This window comes from Bos indicus, chromosome 28 (genome assembly GCF_029378745.1).
Source record: "Bos indicus isolate NIAB-ARS_2022 breed Sahiwal x Tharparkar chromosome 28, NIAB-ARS_B.indTharparkar_mat_pri_1.0, whole genome shotgun sequence".
In the NCBI taxonomy this organism is placed as follows: domain Eukaryota; kingdom Metazoa; phylum Chordata; class Mammalia; order Artiodactyla; family Bovidae; genus Bos; species Bos indicus.
The window spans coordinates 29028166-29048360 of NC_091787.1; the positions used below are offsets into that span (position 1 = coordinate 29028166).

At 40.7% G+C, this 20195-nt stretch overlaps 1 protein-coding gene across 3 annotated transcripts; it reads right to left on the reverse strand.

Annotated features, from left to right (window-relative positions):
* Positions 1-673: 673 nt before the first annotated feature.
* On the reverse strand, positions 674-19717 carry PLA2G12B (phospholipase A2 group XIIB). Of its 3 annotated transcripts, none has more exons than XM_019954195.2 (4): positions 19338-19713; positions 9643-9731; positions 5944-6109; positions 674-1095 (listed from the first exon to the last, which is right to left on the reverse strand). In XM_019954195.2, exons 1-4 carry the CDS (start codon positions 19546-19548, stop codon positions 977-979), a joined length of 585 nt encoding a protein of 194 aa, XP_019809754.1. In that variant the 5' UTR covers positions 19549-19713; the 3' UTR covers positions 674-976. The 3 variants fall into 3 exon arrangements, with proteins under 3 accessions (XP_019809754.1, XP_019809753.1, XP_070637920.1); XM_019954194.2 differs by having other exon boundaries at positions 674-1098; positions 19338-19712; XM_070781819.1 differs by lacking the exon at positions 674-1095 and adding an exon at positions 1113-5745 and having other exon boundaries at positions 19338-19717.
* Between the last annotated feature and the right edge of the window lie 478 nt (positions 19718-20195).

Below are 20195 nucleotides of genomic sequence, written 5' to 3' on the forward strand. Positions count from 1 at the left end.
TTCAGTGGTCCTCAGGCCTCACAGTGCATCAGAGTCATTGGGGAGTGTTTCTAAAATACCAATATGTAGGCACCAGCCCCCAGAGGTTCTTTAGGGTTTTAATACTCCTCAGGTGATTCTAATCTACAATCGGTGCTGAGAACCAGTGTTTTTAATACTCATCAAGTGATTCTAATCTGCAATCAGGACTGTCTCTCGCTCCCTTCAGTTTCTACGGACTTTTCCTAGCTGTCTTCAGTAGCAGTTTTTACCAAATGCTTCTCAGATCTTAACATGACACTAACACCGCTTAGTAATTGGGAATTTCAACAGGACTAGTTCAATGAAGGAAAAAAATGGAACCCCAGAGACCCCACTCTGTCTGACCTGCACCTCCACAGGCTTTAATCAAGTAAGTCTCTGACCTTGTCTTGTTCTTAACTCTTCAGCACCAGTGATTGTAATTGTTGTCGCTGGAGGAACTTACCAGGTTGGGTTCTGTTCTCTTCTAAGTGAAATGGAAGCTCGTTGGTGATAGTGGAATTCATTCATCTCTTTTCAAATTTTCTAAAATCTATATAATATGTGAGATGCTTATTAGCAACTGAAACATGGACCAGAGGAAAGTCATTGCCTCTCAAATGGTTGGACTCTCCAAAATTTCACTTATTAATATAATTATCAATTCCAAGAATTCCAGTATTTTAGTCTTTATTTTAGTCTTCAAAGTAAGCACTGAATTTCCAGGCAAATATGTCCTGGTTGGGGAGATTGGTGTTAAAGTGAAGAGTAGTTTTCAAATCACTCTGTGTCTTTTTTCCAATCCTCCTTTTCAAAGGTCAAGACTCACTTTCAGCTGTAAAATAGTGTTCCTTTCTGTGCTTTGTGGTATCCAAACTTTTGGGAAAAAGGATGAGGTACATCTGCCATACTAGCATCTCCCAGACCGACAGCTTTGAGTGGCGTCACTCAAAATGGGGAAGGAATCACCTCTTCCTCACAACTCGTCTTTCTCCTCTTCTGCACAGATGCAGGCTGCCCGCTGACTGTTCATAAAGGGCCGGCAGCCCAAAGTCCATACAGTGTTGAACACAGTATCAGCCAGGGAATCACAGGCTACTTGAAAAAGATTAAGAGAAATATAAGGGTTAATATACAAGACTACTGCAAGTAGTTGAGTAATTTTGAAGAGGCAGTGTATTTCCAAGGATAACATGATACCCAGAGGAAAGTTAGAAGCAGTGACCCAAATACAGAATTAAAAGGAAAAAAAAAAGATTTATGAGAAGCTTTTTCAAAGAAGCTTCTAGCCAATCTAATAAAGCAGAACACACTTTGAGATGCTCTCCTTTTATGGGGCCTCCAGGTCAAAACCATGACTAGCAATCAGAATCTCCCACATCACTATGCTCACTCCATGGAAAATTACGTTTTTTTTCCAGAGGACTCAAATAACATTGCTATGTTTCCTATAGCTTTCCCTATTCAAGTGTGGGATAAATAACCTAGTTATTTATTACCTAGTTACTAATATTTTGTGAAAGATTTGTGCATCTGTATTCATCAGGGATACTGGCCTGTAAATTTGTGTGTGTGTGTATGGTGTTCTTATCTGGTTTTGGCATAGGTAAGGCTGGCCTCATAAGACTTGTTTGGAAGTTTTCCCTCCTCTTCAATCTTTTTTTTTTTCTTTCCAGTTTGACTGTTCCCAGTCTTAGTTGCAGCTTGCAGAGTCTTCACTGCCACATCCAGGATCTTTAGTTGCAGCTTATGGGCTCTTAGTTGGAGCATGTGGAGTCTAGTTCCCTTGACCAGGAATCAAACCTGGGCTCCCTGCATTGGGAGCACAGAGTCTTAACCACTGAACCACCAGGGAAGTCCTGTCTTCAACTTTTTGAAAGACTGAGGGGGCTTCCCTGATGGCTTGGATGGTAAAGAATCTGCCTGCAATGAGAGAGACCCAGGTTCATCCTTGGGTTGGAAAGATTCCCTGGAGAAGTGAATGGCTACCCACTCTAGTATTCTTGCCTGGAGTATTCCATAGACAGAGGAGAGAAGGATTGGTATTAATTCTTCTTTAAATGTTGAAGCCGCTTAAATAGCTGATTAATTTTTCTTTGAATGTTGAAGCCACTTTAAAAGTGAAGCTATACAAACAGGAACCTCACCTGAATCTAGAGTCCAGGGATTTTACTGGGCATCAGTTACATAGGCATATGGTGCTTATGTGACTGATTTCAGTCACTGGTACTCCCAGACCCCCAGAAGGAAAGCAAGTTATTCACCATAAAATACATGATTGTATAAGCCATCTAGACCAACTGGTATAGTGTGGCTCAAGATCTTGGGCATCCACAACATCTCATCAGTCAGAATTTTCTAAGAGTTCACTTCCCCAGAGCTGATGAAGGGCTAGTCATCAGCTAGCATGGCTAGAAAATAGCCATTTCTTGGGAATGTGCAGAGTTTTAATAACCCAGATCTTTTGGGTTAGACATTTTCTGTATCACATGGAACAGATACAACAACAGAAATCAGAGATGAGAAAAGAAATGGTAGAGAATAATGTTCTTGGCTAAATTTGAAGCATCAATTTCGAAATAACGATGCAAGTTTTTCATGTCTTTTAATAATATTTTTTATAAATTTCAATGACTTCTCTTAAGAAATAATGCTTATTAATAATTTTTTTGAAATTTGATGTTTTTGTTAACTTCATGTAAAATTTATCTCTAATTAAATTAACATGTATAGAAATTTTCCACCTTTGAAAAAAAAGTGAAACCATCTGATCCTAAATTTTTTGTTTGTTGGGAGATTTTTGATTACTGATTCATTCTCCTTACTAGTAACAGTTCTGTTCAAATTTTTCTATTTCCCCATGATTCATTCCTGATAGATTGTTTGTTTTGAGAAATTCATCTGTTTCTTCTAGGTTGTCTAACTTGTTGGTGTGTAATTTTTCATAGTAGATTCTCATGGTCCTTTATATTTCTGTGATATTAGTTTTAATGTTTTCTCTTTTATTTCTGATTTTATTTTCATCCTCTTTTTTTTCTTGGCAAATGTAGCTAAAGTTTTGTCTGTTTTGTCTTTTTAAAGAAAACCTCCTAGTTTAATTGATCTTTTCTATTGTCCTTTTAGTCTTCATTTCATTTATTTCCACTCTGATTTTTCTTCCTTCCTTCCTTCTACAATCTTTGGACTTCATTTGCTTTTCTCTTACGAGTTCTTTGGGGTGTAAAGTTAGGTTGTTGATGTGAGATCTTTCTTATTTCTTGATGTTGAAGTTTATTGCTATGAACTTTCCTCTTATTAATAGAACTGCTAGGAGGGGTAGTTAGGGAGTTTGGGATTGACATGTCCACACTGCCATATTTTAAATGGATAACCAACAAGGACCTCCTGTCACTCAGGTACCAACAGGGAACTCTGCTCAATATTTTGTAACAACCTGATTGGGAAAATAATTTGAAAAGAAAGATAAATGTGTATGTATAACTGAATCACTTTGTTGTACACTTGAAACTAGCACGACATTGTTAATCAATAATACTCCAAAATAAAATAAAAAGTTTTCTAAAAAATTAAAATAGACCCAAATAAGTGGAAATACATCCATGTTCAGTGGTCAGAAACCATAATTTTAAGATGGCAATATTCCTCAAATGGATCTACAGAGCCAACAGAAGTCTTATCAAAATTTCACCTAACTGACAAATTGAACCTAAAATTCATGTGGAAATGAAAGAGATACAGAATATCTGAAAAAATCTTGAAAAAGACACGGTTGAAGGACACTTCTTGATTTCAGATTTTACTACAAAATTACAGTAATAAAAACAGTGTGGGACTGGCATAGATCAATAGAATAGAATTGAATTGAAAGTCTCGAAATAAACACTGCAATTATGACAAACTGATTTTTTTGACAAGGGTACAAAAACAATTTCATGTGGGAAAGAATAGTCTCTTTCAACAAATGGTGCAGGAACAAGTGGTGGAAAAGAATAGTCTTTTATTTAACAAATGGTGTATATCTATATACAAAAGAAGGAAGCTGGATCTCTTTCTTGCACCATACAGAAAAATTAACTAAAATGGATCATAGATCTAAATATATGAGCTAAAACAAAACTTTTAGAAGAAAACATAGTGACTTTGAGTTCAGCAAAGCCCTTTTACATATGACATCAAAAGACATCAAGAAAGACATCAAGAAATTTAAAAGATAAAAACGGACTTAAGCAAAATGTAAAACTTCTGCACTACAAATTATATCATCAGGAAAGTTAAAAGTCAACCCATAAAATGAGAGAAAGCATTTGCAAGTCATACATCTGTTAAAAGATTTACATCCAGAATATATAAAAAAGTCTTATGACTCAGTAATAAAAAGAGAGCCCAATTTTAAGGGGGGCAAATGAATAGACATTTCTCCAAAGCAATTATTTAATGGCTAATAAGCACATGAAAAGATGCTCAATATCATTAGCCCACAGGGAAATGTAAATCAAAACCACAATGAGATATAACTTCACACCCAATAGGGTCTATAATAAAATAGACAGGTAATAACAGGTGTTGGCAAGGATGTGGAGAAATTGGAGCCTTAATATATTGCTGGTGGGAATGTGAAATGGGGTAGCTATTTTGGAAATCAATTTGTCACAAACTTACCAAATAACCTAGAAATTCCCCTCCTAGATATATATCCAAGACAATTGAAAACATGTTGCCACAAATACTTGTAAATAAATGTTCATACCAGAATTATTCATAATAGTCCAAAGTGGAGACAACGCAAATGTCCATCAATTGATGAAAAAAAAAAAAACTTGTTTTATCCATATAATGGAATATTATTCAGCAATTAAAAAGGAATGAAATACTGATGCACACTACAATATGGATAAACCTTACCAAATGAAAGAATCCAGTCACAGAAGACCACATATTTGTCATTCCATTTATATGAATTGTCTAGAATAGCAAATTTATAGAGACAGAAGACTAATGGTTGCCTAGCACTAGACAGGGGAACATTGTGGTGAGACTGCTAATGGCTCTGGGATTTCTTTGTGGAGTGATGAAATTGTTCTAAAATTTATTGTGGGGAGTAACTTGACCTGACCCTAGATTAGCAGCAGGCATTTTTCACCTTTTATAGGTTCAGATAGAAGGATACTCCCATTTACAGAGCCTCATTAATTATTCATATTTTCAAGTCTATGCACATTAGAACAACACTCTAGACATTGGTCTATAACAGGAGCCAAGATTCTTCCTGTGGCTGACTTTCCCAGTAGCATAAAGCCAGCTCTTCATAAGCCTGAATTTCAAACTTTACCATCTAAAAGTATGTAACAGTAATAACTTGGATATATTGTTCAGGCTTCAGAAACTAAAGAATTACAATTTTCCTAAGATAAATTAGGAAAAAGAAATTATAGAGTCACTGCTAGAAGTTAGGCAGCTAAGCAGTCGTTTTAAAATAATTATCCTCAAGGATATAGAGAACTTTACACAAGAAGAAGATAGGTTTTTTAAAATTCTTTCTCTTACTGAGAACAACAACAAAAAAAAAGCTTCAACCCAACCCCATAGACCTATACAGAATAATTCCTGATATGGAAAATTATTTAACAGTGGAATGGATAATGAAAGCCAGTTGGGCTACTCTTGCTCTGGTCTTAGAGGATAGATTTTTATCTTCTGGGAAGGCTTTGGTGTGGCCCTGTCCATCAGGAGTGGCGCCAGCAGCTCCTGGGCAGGACAGCAAGAACTTTAGTGAAGGATTGCCCAGAGTCTCCCTTCCCCCTTGCTTCACTGGTCACAGAGTTCTATAAAGAAAGATCAGTGAACTCTGATGGTCTCTTTGAGTAAAGGGGCTCTGATTACATTTCTGTGTGAAAATAGGCACCAAACTCTCCGCTCACAGGTCAATGCACTTAAGATACCTACCTTCCACATTGGAGACAAAGCCCAAACTCCGTTTAAGGTCAGAGCAGATAGAGTGGAGACACCATCGGAATTTTGCATCACAGCGATACTTGTTGGCACCACAAGTGTCGTAACAGACGTCCAGCTGGTTGCAGCACTTGGTCATTGCTGGAATGCCCAAGTCCATCTGGAGAAAAGTGAAGGAAGAAAAGAGAAGGAAGAAAATGCCACGTTTAGACCAAGGACCTTAGGCAACCTTCCCTACCTTGTTCTCAAATTCCTGTTACAGATTCAGATCAGAAGCACCAGATGACTGGAAAGAATACATCAAGTAGACAGTCACAGCATGCTAAGTTTTGATCATGATCTAGTCATAAGTTTAATAACTTTGAATGGCCCCTTTTTCTACTTTTTCTTTTAGATTTTAGTAGTTTTCAAATTCACAGGCCATTAGGGAGCTAAAAATAGAAAATCAGAAAGTGAGTGCAAGAGGGCAGAGCTTCAATACTTTCAAATTCAACTAAAACCTTTACTTTGTGAGATTTTTTTTTTTAACCAAAGATTCCAAGGCTCAGAAGTATGAAAAGTTAAGCCTTAGTTTACAAAGAGGTCACCAGGATTTTGCAGGGACCCATTCCATGCAGCGCTGTTTTAAGTGTGTGTATCTGTTTGTAATGTGTTGGGGAACAGAGTAGGGTATAGAACACAGTTCCTGACCACAAGGGGACTATGATCAAACAACATCTAACATATATATACACATACACATTTATAAAGTGTCCTATAAGCAATTATAAATCTGTCATAAACTAAGTTCATAGACTTCCACACACAGAGATATCAAATGGGAACTTTTGTAGAGGATTATTAGATGATGGTATACTTAAGATATAACAAGTAAAGAAAGGAAGTAATAAGCAAATCATACATAAGCAAATCAACCAGTTAGTTTAGTCATTCAAGGGTCTTATCAGTGTGATATATATTTTTTATTATATGTACTTTTTAATTAGGGAGAAAGACAAGTTGATAGCTGGCCTTGACTTCCAAAGTAACAAGTTAGATTTGACTGGGCTTCCCAGATGGCATAATGGTAAAGAACCTGCCCGCCAATGCCAGAGACATAAAAGATGTAGGTTCCATCCCTGGGTTGGGAAGATCCCTTGGAAGAGGTCATGGCAACCCATTCGTGTATTCTTGCCTGGAGAATCCCATAAACAGAGAAGCCTGGTGGGCTACAGTCCATGGTGTCATAAAGAATCAGACATGACGGAAGCAACTTAGCTTGCATGCACTTGAAGAGGGAAGGGACATGGTACAATAAGTGATTAAAGAGAAGTAATCAGAGGAGAACGAGATGGTGAAGGAGTAGGTGGACGTGGAGTACATCTCTCTCCACGATTACATCAGGAACACACCTTCAGACACAGAGATGCATGCAGAACACCAGCTGAGAGCAGACAGGAGTACCTGACCAGTGGAAAAGAATATATAGAACCACGCAAAAATCCGTAGGACGAAGGAACTAGGGGGAAAAGTTGGTAGGACTGACCTGCCCTTGGCCAATGGGGGAACTGAAGCAGGGATCCAATCCCCACATCAGGGCAATTGCCTGAGTCATAGGAGAAACATTTAAGGCTTAGAGTGAAACAACTGATCTGTGGCAGCCTAAAGGGGATGAGAATCAGACAGTCCTTGCGGCAGCCGTACATACCACAGACAGGGATGCTGGTACCCTGGAAGGCGTAACAGCTGGGAGCTGGAGTTTAGAGATTGTGGAGCAATACCAGGCGAGGGCCGCTGTTGACCTCGGAGAGACAGATGAGGGTAGCGGGTGGGGGGCGGATGTGAGGAAGGAGACTGTGCTGGGAAATGCCTGTGGAGGAAAGCCAGGCAGCCATGGAAGCAAGGCGATACTGCTGAGTCATGTGGAGGGGGTGGCGCCATCACCATAGCTTCTCCCCACACACCAGCATCGGTAGCTGAACAAAGAGGCTGGCCCATCAAACGCTTGATGCACTGAACGACAGAGTAGGGTGCTCCTTTAAGTGACTGATGCACAGAACTACAGAGTAGGACCCCAGCCAGGGATGCCCCTCTATGTGCCTGATGCACTGCACAACAGAGAAGGACCCCAGGCAAGGGAGCCCTCTAAGTCCCTGAACAGGCAGTGCTACGGAGAAAGTCTGGCCAAAGAGGCCTTCTGATGCCAGCAACAAGAGGCTCGAAAAAAGATTCTGATAGGGCCTCAACTCCTGCAGCGGAGGCAGTCCGTGTCCCTGCACACTTGGCGCCGCCAGGGTCCCCACAAGCCAAGCAGCTGCACCACTTTCATCCTCAACTGTCAGTGGGGCAGAGCTGCCGCAGGAAAAAAGAGTCTTGCGTCTGTGCGCACAGGGTCACTTTGGTTGTGTCTGACTCTTTGCGACCCTGTAGACTGTGGCCTGCCAGGCTTCTCTGTCAGGGAGGGGGATCTCCAGCCAAGAATATTGGTTGCCATACCCTTCTGGAGCACTATATTTCCTGCTGCCCTAGCCTCCAACTCCCCTGAGGACCTGGAGCTGCCAGAACCCCTGCAACCCAAGCAGCTGCACCACCTCCACACCTGGCCCTCACAGGGGCAGACCCAAGTCCTCCAGGGCAGCCTCAGGAGCAAACCCCAGTGGATGACCCACATGTAGAGGTAGAAATCAAACCACAATTGAAACCCAGAGGCAGTGTGGCTAAGGAAGAAGACCCAAAACCTTCCCACCAGCTGTACAAGCTGCAGATTAAATCCACACGATCAACCAGGCAGACTCTGTGTCTGTGGAATATATAAAAGGTCATTGAGAGCTTCCACAAAGGAAAACACACTGGTTCTGATAACTGTGAACACTCGGGGCAAGAACACACAAGAGTAGGACCAGCTTAGAATCCAAAACAAGATATGAAATCCTTCTACCAATTTTTTACATGAAGCTTCTTTTCTAAAGTGAAAAATGTAAAAGGGTTTCTGAGAGGTCTTTAAATAATTATTACTTGTTTCTAGAGGAAGCTGATAGTTTGAGAGAAGGAAATGGCAACCCACTCCAGTATTCATGCCTGGAAAATCCCATGGACCGAGGAGCCTGGTGGGCTACAATCCATGGGTTGCAAAGAGTCAGACACGACTGAGCGACTTCTGTGTGTGTGTGATAGTTTGAGAAATAGTCAGTTGCAAAATGAAAAATGTTTTAGCCGGCAGCTGGTTGGCAGGGGATGATATGTGTGTGTGTGTCTGTAGATTTCTATGATGCTAATACTCCAAACATAATTGATTTAACAGTTCAGACATGAAGTCAGCCACTTGCAAAAGTCCTGAGGATACAGCAATCAGCCCTCACTGGTCAGTACCAGCTTGCTCCAGTACATCTCTAGAAAGTCTCACCAATTTAAAGAAGTCACACTTGTCTGATATATTTCAAATTAAGTTATGCTTGGTTCGCTAAGGCTCAGCTGATGTTTGCACTGGTGACTTCAAAGTTCACTACCCAATGGCTAATCTGAGGGACAGCTGCATCTGAGAAAAGGAAATCAGATGCTTTCTTTGAAAACTATCTCCTTTTCTCTGTATCCAGTTTAAAATACTAGTTATATTGCTCAACCATATTCCATAAGTGATGAATTCCATCAGAGGGACCTCTTAGATTAGTCTTAGTCAAAACCAGTCAACTAAGAAAACAATGGTGGTGTACATACTCTTTCTGGTACCTTCAGACCCAGGAAATAGGAGCTGCAGCCATTGGGCTCCTGAGGCTTGTAGCCAGGTCTGGGCATTGGTGCCTTTCCTAGCAGGGGAAAGAGAGGAAAGAAGCAGGAAGAAGTGTTTAGAAATGAAGCATTTGGAAACATTCATCAAATAAATATTGTCTAAAAGTATATTCAACTTTTCCTTTAAAAGTCACAGCTCATCACCGACTTAAATTAGGTGGTGATGACGGTGATGATATCATAAAAAGATAATCATCTCCAGACCAGACTGGCATTTTTCTCCCAATCTTGAAGAGTTTTATGAGCATTTATTTACTAACAATTCTAACATTTCTTACATGGGTGACCTTATCTTCAAGGTCACCATGGCAAAACCAAACTAAAACTTGAGGCCTCTCATTCTTCTATCCACTGTAAGACCACATACTATGCACAAAGACCACCGCCTGATCATACACTTAAGGGATCAGAATTAAAATAATACCACAAACATTTTTAGAATAACTTGAAGGAAATTTTGCAAGATTCCATAAATGTAGGCAAAGCATTATTTACCAAAATACAGAGAAAACATGCCTGTACAATATTGTAGTTGTTTGTGTCATAGAACTAAGGCAAAACTATCTGAAAAGCTTTGGATCGCTTGGTTTCTCCTCCATGGCTTTTGGGTTATTTTATAGTCTTGCAAATACATACCGAGAAGCCTTGTCAGTGTATCAAGGGTAGTCATTATAGATAAAGATAACCTTGACCTTAGATGACCTCAGAACAGTCATCTGCAGTGAGTATTTCTATGCCATTATCCAGATAAGAAATATGGGACTAAGAGATTTAGTGACTTGCCTGAGTCATATAGAAAGTGGGAGGAATTGGGATATAAATCCAGCTGTCCTATTTATCTCCGAAACCCATGCTCTTTCCCCTCATTCCTCTGCATCTTATAGGAGATGCAAGACATAGCAAAAGACAGAGGAAATAAGCCAAGAATTAATCCTCCAAGTGAGACACAGGGCATTTCTTCTTTCTCTTCTATAATTTTCTCCTATCAGGTATTTTATTCTTAACTATTTTGTATTATGAACTATTTCAAAACTAAAGTCAGAGAAACAAATACCTATGTACCCACTACACAGAGAAAATGCATGTCAATGTTGCCAAACTTGCTATAAATATTTTTTATGCTTAATCAAATGTTATAGTTGAAGTCTCTTTATACCCCATCTTTCTGTTTTAAGTTTTAGACGCTAAGTCTATGCTTTAAAGCTCTCCCTCCTTTTATTCTTAAAAATTGTCTGATTACTCTTGGACATTTACTCTTGCATACGAATTTGAGAGTCTACTTATTACACTCTACAAGAGACATCATCAGGATTTTTATTGAAAATACATTGAACTTACAGATTAATTTGGAGACAACTGAATTTCTTAGAATATTCTAAATTTCCAGACATGAGCCTAATATAGCTTTCCATTTACTTAGATCTTTCTTTATATCTTTCAATAGAGTGTTATAATTTACTCCATATGTTTATTATATCTCCTACAAACTATATTATTCAGATGCTTAAACAGAATATTTTAAGAATATCAGGATCTAAAAATTAAGGCTCAGAAGGCTGGAATGATGTCTGCCCTTTTCTGGAACCGAGGCTACTTCTAATCTTCTGCTCTACTAGCCCTGGAATGTAGCCCTGGGTCTCATGATCCAAGATGGTGCTTCAGCCTACACATCCATATTACAAATAGCAGAATGGAAGAAGGAGGTAAAAAGGTCAGAGCCCCTCTCTTTAATAAATCCATTCCAGAATGTTACACACATCACTTCCTCTTACTTCCCTTTGGAGTTCCCTGGCTCAGATGGTGAAAGCATCTGCCTACAATGAGGGAGACCCAGGTTCGATCCCTGGGTCGAGAAGATACCCTGGAGAAGAAAATGGCAACCCAATCCAGTACTCTTGCCTGGAAAATCCCATGGATGGAGAAGCCTGGTAGGCTACAGTCTGTGGGGTCACAAAGAGATCATATGGCAACACCTACTTGCAAAAGTGGGCTAGGAAATGAAGTTTTTTTTTTTTTCAATGGAGGCAGCCATGAGCCCAGCTTGAAGTTGGAAGGAGGGCTTATAAATGTAGAAAAAATGGGGACAATAAGCAGTTTCTGCCATAGTCTGTTTGGGTATTTGTTACTGTGGTACATGTTTATAAGACGGGGTTCAAGATAGCCCTCAGTGATCCCTGTCCTGGTGTATTTATACCCGTGTGTACTGTCCTATGGTTGGTCTGTGTGACCAACAGAATATGGCAGAAATGGAGGTATGTGGCTTCCAAAATTACATTATAAAAGACTACAACTTCTGTCATGGAAAGGCCCATGTGGCAAAGAACTAAAGCCTCCTGCTAACAGCCACATGAGTTTGGAAGGAGATCTCCAGCTTCGGTCACATCTTCAGAGACTGTAGTATCAACAGGCAGTGTGAGTAGAACCCTTATTAGAAACTCAGAGCCAGAACTACCCAGAAGAGCGTCTAGATCCCTCACCCTGTGTGATACAATAAATGTTTGTTAATTTTAGCTGCTAAGTTTGGGGGTCACTTGTTTCTCAGCAATACTTAACTATTGCAGTTGCCATTATGATTTGAATCTCTTTTCATTACATCTTTTTCTACAACAGCTTTATTGAAATAAAATTCACATATTATACATTCCCTCATTTAATGTAATTCAGTGGGTTTTAGCTGTTAGACCATCACCACAATCTAATTTTAGAACATTTTTATTATCCCAGAAAGAAACCCAAGACCCATTTTTAGAAAAATCTCCATCTTTCATGTTCATCCATGTTGTAGCATGTACCAGCACTTACTCCTTTCTATGTATGAATAATCTTCCATTCTCTGGATCTACTACAGTTTGTTTATTCATCCACCATTAATAGACACGGTGTTTGTTTCCATTTTTTTGGCTATTTGTGAATAGTGCTGCTATGATCAACTGTATAACAAGTGTTGGTTTGAATATCTGTTTTCAGTTCTTTTGTGTATATATAGCTAAGGAGTGGAATTTCTGGGTCATATAGTAATTCTGTTTAACTTTTTGAGGAACTATCAGCCTGCTTTTTTCAGCAGCTGTACTATTTTGTATTTCCACCAGAAATATACAAAAGTTCCAATTTCTTCAATCCTCACAATTTCACTAGAGTGTATCTGTAAGTGGTCTATGTATCTGGAACAATCTGAAGGCTTTGGGTCTTTCACCTCTGGAGAATTCACAGCCCTTGTCTGAATTTTTAAGTTTCTTCATTCTCTATAATTTCTCCTTCTGGGACTCTTTCTACTGAATGGTGAATCTTTTTGATCCTGTCCTTCTTGTATCTTAATCTCTTTTTTATATTTTCCCTATTTTTCTCTCTGTACTGAATTTTTATTAGCTTCATCAAATTTATTTTCTACTTTACTAATTATCTGTAGGTTGACTAGCTGTTAGATTATCTGATATGTAACCCATCCACTGAATTGTTTTCTTCCGATGACTATAATTTTTATTTCTGTGAGTTCTATTTAAATCTTTCAAATCTACATATCCATTTTCTTTATTTTCTAATTACATTTTCTATCCTTTCTTTTATATCTTTAATAATTTCAAATGTTATGGTTTTTTATCTCCAATCCTTGGGATGCCCTTTCATTTTTTAATGTCCACTGACTCTCCCTCATGGTGGATTATCTTTTCAAATGGTATGTAGTTGTTTTCAGAAGGGCTTGTTTTTCTAAAAGAATTCCTGTGCCCTGAGTCACATACTGTAGAGTAGTCCCTAGTAGCTTTTGCTGTGGCTCCAGGAGACTGAGGATAATTGAGACACACAGGTATTTGTTAATGTCTCAGCTTGGGGTATTCACACCAGGCCAACTGAAGCGATTCAGATTCCTCATCTGTACATAGAATATGCTTCAGGTAGTGATTTTTTAGTGGGTATTTATTCTTCCTCCAGGCCCCACTCCCAGGTGGATAGAAAGCTTCTTTGCTACTTCAAATCCCTTTTAAACAGACTAGACAGTTTCCCAGGCTCTAAACTTTCTGCAAACTGTTCAATTCCAACTTCCCAAATCTTACAGTTCTTCTCCTCTCTCTGTATGAGCATTAAAGCACATTCCTCAGCCCATGGAATCTGTATATAATGTTCCAGACTGACGCCTCCAAGGACCACAGCAGCATAAGCTCCTGCTACCACTTTGGTTTTGTGTTTCCTCTTCATTTCAGGAACTTGAAGGTTTCCCTTTATTTCATTCTAGCTTGAGTGTATATGTATTTGTTTTAATATTCCCACTCAGCCTTTCTTATTATTTGTAATGGAAGTGTCCTGTACTCGTTGATGGAGTCTGCCAGCCCACCAGTGATTCTTCCATTACTTTTCAAAGGCCTTGAGAAATATAACTTAGTATTGATACTCTACTAACGTGTGTGTGTGTTGCACTGGGAGGAGGGGAATGGGTAAAGTGTATTAAATAATACTAGTAATCAAATTATACATATGGAAATAATCACACAATTAAATGTGTATTATCTCTCGGAAGTGAGACTATGGTGATTTTATTTCTTCTTTGGGTTGTTATTTTACAAATGTTCTACTTATACTAGGTTTATAGAAATCAGGGGGAAGTTTTCAGTAAACAAACAAATGTCTAAATTTGATGGTGAAATTTAACTCTTTTTCTGATCAAGGGTTTTTGCAGCAGACTCAGTCCAGTTTCCTGAGTTACCCTCTGCCTTTTTTGGACTTAATAACTCACAGAAGATAAAACTCCCAGTTTGAAAGATAATGGGTCACCAATTATAGACACATCCTATCTGGCCTGCTGTTGATGACAGTTACTTTTACTGTATTTAATGTTTCATGATAGTTGCAGAAAGTCTATTGAGGAATGAAGTTTGAAATAAAAATTCTAAGAAAAAAGGTGATGGTTTGAGTCCAGACAGAAATTATGTCCCAGATCCTCATGTTACAGTTGGAGCAGATTTGAGTTGTGTTGCGTCTTTTCAGTTTGATGTTTCGAGTCTAGGCATCAGTTATGCACGATGTCACAAATTAGGTTTATTTTTGGGTTTTGGCTACTTATAGGAGTGAGAGGCTGACCACCTGATCTGGGTCAGCTTAGCGAACGCTGGTCCAAGTCCAGCCTGTTCTTGTATAACCTGCCAGATAAAAATAATTTTTATATTTTTAAATGGTTGGGGGAGAAGTCAAAACAAGGATAATATTTTGTGACGTATTAAACTTGAAATTAAAATTTTAGTGCTCATAAAAATTATTTTCAGAACACCACAACACTCATTCATTATGTATATTAGCCGCAGATGCTGTCACAGAAAAACGAGCCAAAAACTGTTTCGATCTTGATGTGAGGATGGTCCTTTAAGCAAGACAAAAAATGCAGAAGATATAAAGGAAGTACCGATAGACTTGTGGAAATTTAAAACATCTGACTAAAGTGAAACACCACAGAACACTGAAAAGACAAACAAGGGAGTTAGGCATGAAATGAGAGTTCTACCAGCAGACAGGTCCACTATCTTCTGGGCCCAACCAGTTTTTCTCCCTGTCACAGTAAAAATGTCTGGGTTTTATCACCCAGGTCAAGGGTTAAGCCACACGGGAGGGTGTGTACTTTCTCCCCACGCAGCTGGTTCCAGCGGAGGCAGTTCTGTGCTCCATTAGGGGTCGACCTAGTGGTCAGAGTGCCGAATTTGAAGTGCACATTTTGCTTCCTGCCAGAAACCCTCAAACACAGCATGAGGAACACAGCAAGGGGGCAAAACAGAACTGTGGCAATTTAACTGAAGCAGTAAACTCTATCAGCAGTAAACTCTATTCCAGTCGCTAAAACAGATTCAGTTACTGTATGAGGTCAAGTGAGCGACTTGTCCCAGAGATTTGTCTGGGACAATCCCTGTTTCAGTAAAGTCCTTCGTCCCAGGAACCACCGGCCCCCAATCCTGGCAAACCTCGACAGTTCATCATTTTTCCTGAGAACAACCTTTGCCCTCTAAGTCAGTAGCTCTTTCCTTTTTTCGGGCTATACATCCTCTAAGAATCTGATGAAGGCTGTGAATTCTTTGCCTGGAAAAATACACAAACTCACAGGTTCATAAAATTCTGCTCTAAAATTTCAAACAGGTGAAAAGTTCTCTAGAAAATAAGAACGCTGATGTTTAAGGATACCTGCTTTCCTAGAACTTAACCCAAGAAGAAAATTATCCTTTTATCCAAGTGTGACAGTGTGCATGAATATCTTAAATCATGATATACAAGACACAGAAACTCTGCCCCAGAGACCTTCATAAAGACACAGAACGTCTAAATCATCATTTGATGATTTCTTCCGGGAGCTGAGAGGGTGTTTTCCAGCCACTGGAATTTCTGTGTTTTTTAATTTTGTATTGAAAAAGAATCGGAAGAATCTGATTGCATAGTTAACTTGTTGACTATCTTTCTCAAACATTTATAAAATTTGTTTGGTACCTGCCATGCTCCATTTGGTAGCTTGGTTCAGATGTAAAGAATCTGCCTGCAATGCAGGAGACGGGGGTACAGTCCCTGGGTTGGGAAGATCCCCTGGTGAAGGGAATGGCTACCCACTCCAGTATTCTGGCCTGGAGAATCCCATGGACAGAGGAGCCCGGTGGGCTGTTACAGTCCATGGGGTCACAAAGAGTTGGACACAACCGAGTGACTTTCACTTTCTAACAGCACTACTTCTTTATATACAGTGTCTTTAATTCTTATAACCATCTAGCAAGATAGATATTATTAACATTAGATATAAACATGAGGAAACAAAGGTTGAGAAAGTTAGGTAACTTGTCCAAGGTCCCTAGCAATGAGACGTCCTGCACCTCCACCCTCAGATCAAACCCTTGATTTTCCATCAAAGCCTGGTTCAAGGACCATTTGTGCTGTCCCTAGAACAGCCCTACTGAGTCAGAATCCCTGCGGTGGGAGAGGGTGTTCCCATTAGTGCAGACTCCTTCAACCAGGTGTATGTACCATGTATGCTCTTGATTTGTGATGGATCTCTATATTTAACCCAATCCTTTGGTAAATTAAGATTTTGTGTGTTAACATGAAAACAAACTGTAGGTGGAAGAAGTGTGGCAAATAGTGTTGACAGCTAGCAGGATACAAGCACAAATTGCCTGTCTGAACAACTATGAGCTGAAGTGCTTCCAGAATGATCCCTTAAATAGTGTTGTCTACTGTAGCCACAATTTGTAATCACCTGGGAAACATTAAAAAGAATGATGTCTGGGTCCAACCTAAGGAGGTTCCCTTTTAATTGATTTGGGCAGCACGGGTTTTTTAAAGCCGCCCAGGTGATTCTAAGTGCTGAGTGAGGTAGGAACCACTGTTTTAAGTGGTGATAAGCACCTATGAAATGGCAGTTTTTCTTGTAGACTAACTGTTGCTAAATTGTTCCTTCTGGAAAAAAATGCAGTTTTTAAAGCAGTTTTTTTTTTTTTCTCCCTCAAAGTATGATCCCAGGACCCTAGCAGCAGCAGGATCACCTGGGAACTCTTAGAAATGCAGATTTTCTGGCCCCGCCCCAGACCTACCCAACCAGTATTTGAGGGGTGGGGGTGAAGCAGTCTTTTTAAACAAGCCCTTAAGGGGATTTGCAGCACAGGCAAGTTTGGGAGCCAGTGCTTTGAAGAAAGTGTTTTGCCCAAGAAATGTGTCACAAAGCAAACTGTAAAAGAACAGTCAGTTATTAGATGCTATTTGTTCAAAGGCCTGCTTGGTTCTCAATCAACTTGAGAAGAGTGTACTGTTTGGGTGCAGCCTTCAGGTTCTTGGCTCTCTGCATTCCAAAGGTAAGAAGGCTTAACCCCCTCTTTCCTATGTGGTTTTCAGGTCCCTCTTTGGACAGGTTCCGTTTTGCAGAGTAACTGGAGTTACTTGCGACCCTGTAATCTCTCTGTTGACTATTCCCACCCCACCCAACCCCCGCCAGCGATTGCTGCATCGACTGACCCAGGTGGAAACTTGAAACCAAACTTTGCTGAAATCTTTTAATGCCATTTTACTAGACAAGAGGGTTTGGGTCTTGTTTCTCTAAAGAAAGAGAAAAGAAGAAGAAGAAAAAAATCCTGCTGTTATCTATTTGCTAAACCACAGTCTTGTGTTGCCTCTAGGAAGGAGCACCTATGTTTATTAAATACCTGGAGTTAACCCTTTCCTGCCCCATCCATGCAAACTCTGTGAGCATGGTCCCTGTGCCAAGGCACCTCTGCATTTGTCCAACACACCTTGGATAAAGACGTGGCTAGCCGTCCAGGTGGGCCCTATCTAGCGCAGGTTTACTCTATGGAATCTTCACAGAGATGCTGCAGCTTCCTTTTTTCACTGTCTCCCTCTGAGGTTAAGGCTTCTATTCTGTACAAATTTTGGTTCTGGAGTGTTAACCACAGTCTCTTAGTCACTTTCCAGTTTATAAGAAGAGATTGCCCCTGCTCAGGGTTAAGAAAGGAGTGCGAGACATTGGCTGAGTCCAGTAAGTATGTGGCTTTTTTGAGTCTCTCTCCAAGCTGAGTTTTATCTGTTGTGTCTAGAGAGGATATTTCTCAAGTGTTTGCCTGCTAGGCTCGATCACCATTTTCATCTCTTAATCCCACGCTGAAACATTTGATAAACTAAACAATGAAATGGATGCTATTAGGAGACTGTGTGTGGTTTCAAAAACATTTTCTTTGGAAGTTACCCCTTGCCTCCCAGCTGTAAGGTCCAGGGCCCCACTTTCTGCTCCCATTACACTGAATTCCAGTGTAAGGGGAGAGCAAGAACGGGCCTCAGGGTCTGCTGTTTTGCAGCTAGGCCTGCACCCAGCTTCCCATGTACCCTCTTTACAACTCAGATGAGGTAGTGTTCCTACCCATTCAGTTCCACATCCAAGACCAGGCCTGAGGGACAGTGTGGTCACTCAGGGCCTGATCCCTTGTGGGCAGAGGCGGCTGGCAGATGCCCATCCTGCTCACGGAAGGCCTGCCATTGCTGACCGAGGCAGGGACAGCTCTCTCGGTGCGGGGTGGGGTAGGGGGCAGGATGGGTTAGGCAAAGTGATCAGAGACTGACACAGTTGGGAGGAAGGTGTGAACTGGATTAGGGGGAGAGGAGAATCCATTTCCAAGCTAGGCCCAGAGTGACTGAGGAAGCTCAGAATTTTCTGGCAGAATTTTCCCTGAATGATCAGCTTCAGTTTTCAGCCCTAGGAACATCTCACAAAGACATCCCCTATTCATTTTCCTCCTTGCCCTTGCCACCTTTTCCTAAGTATCTATCTGCCTTAAAACAAACCCATTAAAATGGCCTCAGGGAACAATATTGCAAAACTCCTTGGAGTAGGTTTGCCAGATAAAACACAGGAAGTGCAGTGAAATATATATTTCAAATAAACAATCAGTAATTTGTCATTATAAGCATGTTCCAAATATCTCAAATATTTTACCAAATACTGGTTGTTTATTTGAAATTCAGAGTTCACTGGGCATTCTACATTTTAATTTTCTGAATCTGGCAACTACCCTCTAAGAAGTGGGTAACAGGGAAAAAGTGCATGACAGATTGTGGCCCTGCTCAGGCTGTTCACAGGTCCACCAGCGTCAGTCTCACAGGAAGAGGAACCGTGCACTCACCGTATCGGCACCTGTACTGACAGACTCCATTTTTCCCTCCCAGCAGTTCCATAAAGGAATCGAAGTAGCTGTTGACAGATTCAAAGCTGCCCCGGATGTGCCGAAGGCCCCAGTCTGAATAGGATTCCTCTTCGTCAGGGCTGGTGTCACTCTGAGCCAGGCCACCAGCCAGGCTGAGCCACAAAATCAAGAAGCTGATGGCCCACGTCATCCTGTAGCCAGGTGGGTGCTGAGGTCCCTCCTCAAACTCCCCCAGCCAGTGTCCCAGGAAGTCCAGGTACACAGGCCACCGGCCAGATGCCAGGCAGGACTGGAAAAGGGATTACCTGGAACTCTCAATCTGTGTGTTCCCCAGAGGTGGACTTTAAACACAGCTATGGAGGTTAGGATGAGATCAGGGCAATTAGAAAGGGTAAAGGTTAGGCAGTAGGAGGGCCTATCTGGGGGACGGCTAGGGAGAGAGCGAACACTTCACAGTGGATTCCCCGGCCCTGGAGCAGAGAAGTTAGCCAGCTTCTGGAGGCGTACGTTGTGGTGCAATTGGAATTCTACCCCAAACAAGCTGGTTAACCTACAGATCAGTTGCAAGTTTGGTCCCCCAGGACCAGCCTCTTGACACAAAGGACCTGGCCACACCCCAAGCCAGTCACCTACAGTTGGTGTTTAGCGAGATACGGGAAGATGTATAAAAGACTCAGGAAACCCCCAATGATGGTGAGTCAACAGTGTCATCTGTACCACTGGTCTGGGTACTGTCAGAGTTTGCTCTGTCTGTGAATGGGGGTTCAGATTCAGCACCCCACCTTCCGTGTCAGTGCCTGCTTTGCTCTCAGACTCTGTGCTCTAATCTGACAGAGC

Bases quoted from the DNA above. Each gene is read 5' to 3' on its own strand.
- PLA2G12B (XM_070781819.1), bottom strand. From the start codon at position 19,548: ATGACGTGGGCCATCAGCTTCTTGATTTTGTGGCTCAGCCTGGCTGGT. The intron at 9,732-19,337 runs GTGAGTGCACGG...TTCCCCTGCTAG, and splicing joins TCAGTACAGGTGCCGATACG to GAAAGGCACCAATGCCCAGA. The intron at 6,110-9,642 runs GTATGTACACCA...ACTTTTCTCCAG, and splicing joins GTCTGAAGGTACCAGAAAGA to ATGGACTTGGGCATTCCAGC.